The following is a 3179-nucleotide window of genomic DNA, read 5'->3' as shown; positions in this document are numbered from 1 at the left end:
GCAGTTCAGATTCTCATTACAATATCTTGCATTCTTGCTCAACAGGAATTGCACTTCTTGTTAATGCCTTTTCTATCCTACTGTATAAGCTTTATTTGTGAGGTAATAAACATTCTGGTTTTTCTTTTTTCTTTTTTATTACTAGTGCATTTTAATGTCTTTATACTTTTAATTATACGTACATCGATACAGACATTTCTTTTTTTGTGTGTGTGGTTAAATGTCTGTATGCCAATGCGTATTTTGTATTAAAACCAATATACTTAAAATATACTCTGTGTTTATCTCATGGACAGTACCTCGAACAGTTCCCTGCTCAGGAACATCTGATGCCCTCTTGTGGTTAAAAAGACTTTTAAAACTTGAGTTTAAAGAATCATCTTACCTTCCCCTTTTTTATGATCACTGATCTTACTGATTTATGAAAGCTGCAAATGATGTCCATGTTTTCATAGACAGGGTGCTAGCTGTTAGTACTAAGGTTTCATAAAAAAGCTGTACACTGAATTTCAATTTAAAAAACTGTAAACAGCTATTTACAATTGTAATATTATTAAGTTATAAATTATCGGTCCTTCATTGCAACCTGTGTCAATACAACCCACGGCTAGGCATTTCAGAGCTGTCCAAGGTTTCTCAGTGTTGGATTTATCCACAAAGAAACCTCAAATGTTAGAAATCTCCATTGGTTTCTTCTCCAACATGTGCAGGTTAATTCTTCCATTTAATGGGATTTGTACTTCCAAGTTTTCATCTGCTCTGTGATGCTTTTTTCCTTTTCTTAGACAGATGTAAATACCCATCCCTGTTACTAAAGCAATTGAACCCAAGCTTATTATTGACAGAGCTACCAAGGTAGGCATGCAGGATGCTGACTCAATTTTTTTATGTGTAGGCTCTATGGATATTTGCGGCTGCTTTTCTTCTATACTGATATCAGGCTCCTTTCTTAACAAACTTTCAATATAGCTCTCATTGCTAACAGTGTCATTGACAAAAAGGTTTACCATGACGGTGGAATGGAGAGGTTCAGGATAGCCGTGATCACTAACTTTTACAAGCAGCCGATAGAGGCCATAGTCATTTTGCATCAGTGACTCTTCCAAGGTGATATTACCAGTTTTAGGGTCAATCCTGAATGACTCTGGTCGGGGGCCTCTTCTTCCGATGATGCTGTAAGCTATGACTGCATTCATGCCAGTGTCCTTATCGACAGCATAGACCTCAGTGATGGGAGAGCCAGGAAGGGTAGAAGGAAGGACCAACAAATAAGACATATTAGATTGAGGAAACAAGACCAAAGGGGGATTGTCATTTATGTCCAGAAGAAGGATAGTAATTTTTGCAGTAGAGGAGAGGGCAGGATCACCACCATCAACTGCTTCAATCCACAGAACGTAGGAGCTTTGCTGCTCCCTATCCAGGGAGACTTTAGCTCTCAAAACTCCTTTTCCAGTATCTATGACAAAAATATCACTTCCATTCAGAACTGAAAGGGCAACCCACCCATTTTGCCCTGCGTCAGCATCTGTGACACTTATAACTCCGATTTCACCAAAGCCTGGAAAGTTTTCTGGCACGAAAAAGCTGAAATCCTTATTGATAAATCTTGGACTATTGTCATTTTTATCCAACACAGTGATGGTGACAGTTGCTATCGATTCTCTTGGAGGGAACCCAGAATCTACTGCTTTGACAGTATATCTGTATTTCTCTTTTTCTTCTCTGTCCAGTTGGGTGGAAACTGTAAGAACTCCAGTGGCTTTATCTAAAGAAAAATAGGAAGGAGCATCAGGCCCTAAAAAATAGGACACTTGACCTCTTTCTCCACTGTCAGCATCTGTAGCATGCAGTTTGGTCAGGAAAGCATTTGGAACATTGTTTTCCTCAATGGATAATTCTATCAGCTGCTGAGAGAAAACCGGCGAGTTGTCGTTGTCGTCCAGAACCTGCACTTTGACTATTTTGTTGACATGAAATCCTTCTGAGTTCCAGGCAACTACAGAGATCTCATACAGCTGCTGTTTCTCATAGTCCAAAGGCTTTGTCGTCTCTAACAGGTATTCATTATTGTATGGTTTGTATGGTGAAAGTCTAAAAGGCCCATCACCATCCAAATAGCAATTAACTTTGTATTTTTCATCAGGGTCTTTGATGGTAAAAAATGCTATGGGTGTGTTGATAGGTTCCAGTTCCTTTAAGTACACCACCCCTTCCACTTCATTAGCTATGAAACGAGGGACAATTTCAGGTGGCCTCATCATGACTTTGATGATGGTCACTAGCACTGTGATCACTGCAGGGATACAACCAGGACCGTTGCCCAATATGATCAGCCTGTGGAGCCTTGGAGTGTCCCCATCAACTTTACTGGAGAGCGTGATGGTTCCTGTGCTTTCATCCAGATGGAACAAGTCTCTGGATGGCTGGGGGACCTTCTGGCTGTAGGAGTAGGTGATCTGGGCATTGGATCCAAGGTCCATGTCTACTGCGTGGACACTGGCCACATGTGTCCCCAGACTGGAATTCCCATAAAGACTGACGTTGAGCTGCAAGTCATTGAACTGGGGGCAGTTGTCATTAATGTCGCTGATGCCAATAGTGAGGGTGGCACTGCCCACAAGCGGAGGAGTCCCCCCATCCTCAGCCACAATGACAGTGACATATTCCTCCCGTGTCTCCCTGTCCAGAGCCCCCATGACAATCAGGTATGGAGTCCTCTCCCCGCTCTCATTCTCCTCCACATCCAGGGTGAAGACACCATAGTTATCGCGCAGGCGGTAGGTCTGGACACTGTTGGTGCCCACATCGGGGTCAAGGGCAGGGTGCTCGATAGCCAGGCGGGTGTTCACAGGTGCATTCTCAGGCACTGAGAGGTGGATGTGGGGCACAGGGAAGCGGGGTGCATTGTCGTTGACGTCCCGGATAGCAATTTTTACCTTCACCAGGCGGAAGTACTCCTGTGGCAGCACAAGCACATCCAGCAGCAGCAGACATGACTCAGATGAGGGTGAGGAGATGGAGACAGCAGCTGCTCCGCCAAAGACAGTGGCCCCACTGCTCTCCACGCACAGTGCTTCCCGGTCGATCTCTACGGCCGAGGTGTGCAGCTCTCCGGAGTGGTTGTCCAGCTGCACGTACTGTCCCCCCAAGCCACGGGAGGCCAGGGTGAAGGAGAG

At 44.2% G+C, this 3179-nt stretch overlaps 1 protein-coding gene across 1 annotated transcript; it reads right to left on the bottom strand.

Moving 5' to 3' along the window:
* Window positions 1–201: 201 nt before the first annotated feature.
* Window positions 202–3173, bottom strand: PCDH20 (protocadherin 20; the record flags this gene model as incomplete). The annotated part of the gene is made up of 1 exon (XM_010075838.1): window positions 202–3173. A coding segment is annotated over one exon (2508 nt), but the record flags the coding sequence as incomplete, so codon positions are not given.
* Window positions 3174–3179: the final 6 nt, after the last annotated feature.

This window comes from Pterocles gutturalis, unplaced genomic scaffold (genome assembly GCF_000699245.1).
Source record: "Pterocles gutturalis isolate BGI_N339 unplaced genomic scaffold, ASM69924v1 scaffold1273, whole genome shotgun sequence".
NCBI classification, from domain to species: Eukaryota; Metazoa; Chordata; class Aves; order Pterocliformes; family Pteroclidae; genus Pterocles; species Pterocles gutturalis.
The sequence above is the reverse complement of the archived record's forward strand: the minus strand, read 5'-3'. Positions and strand labels throughout refer to the sequence as shown.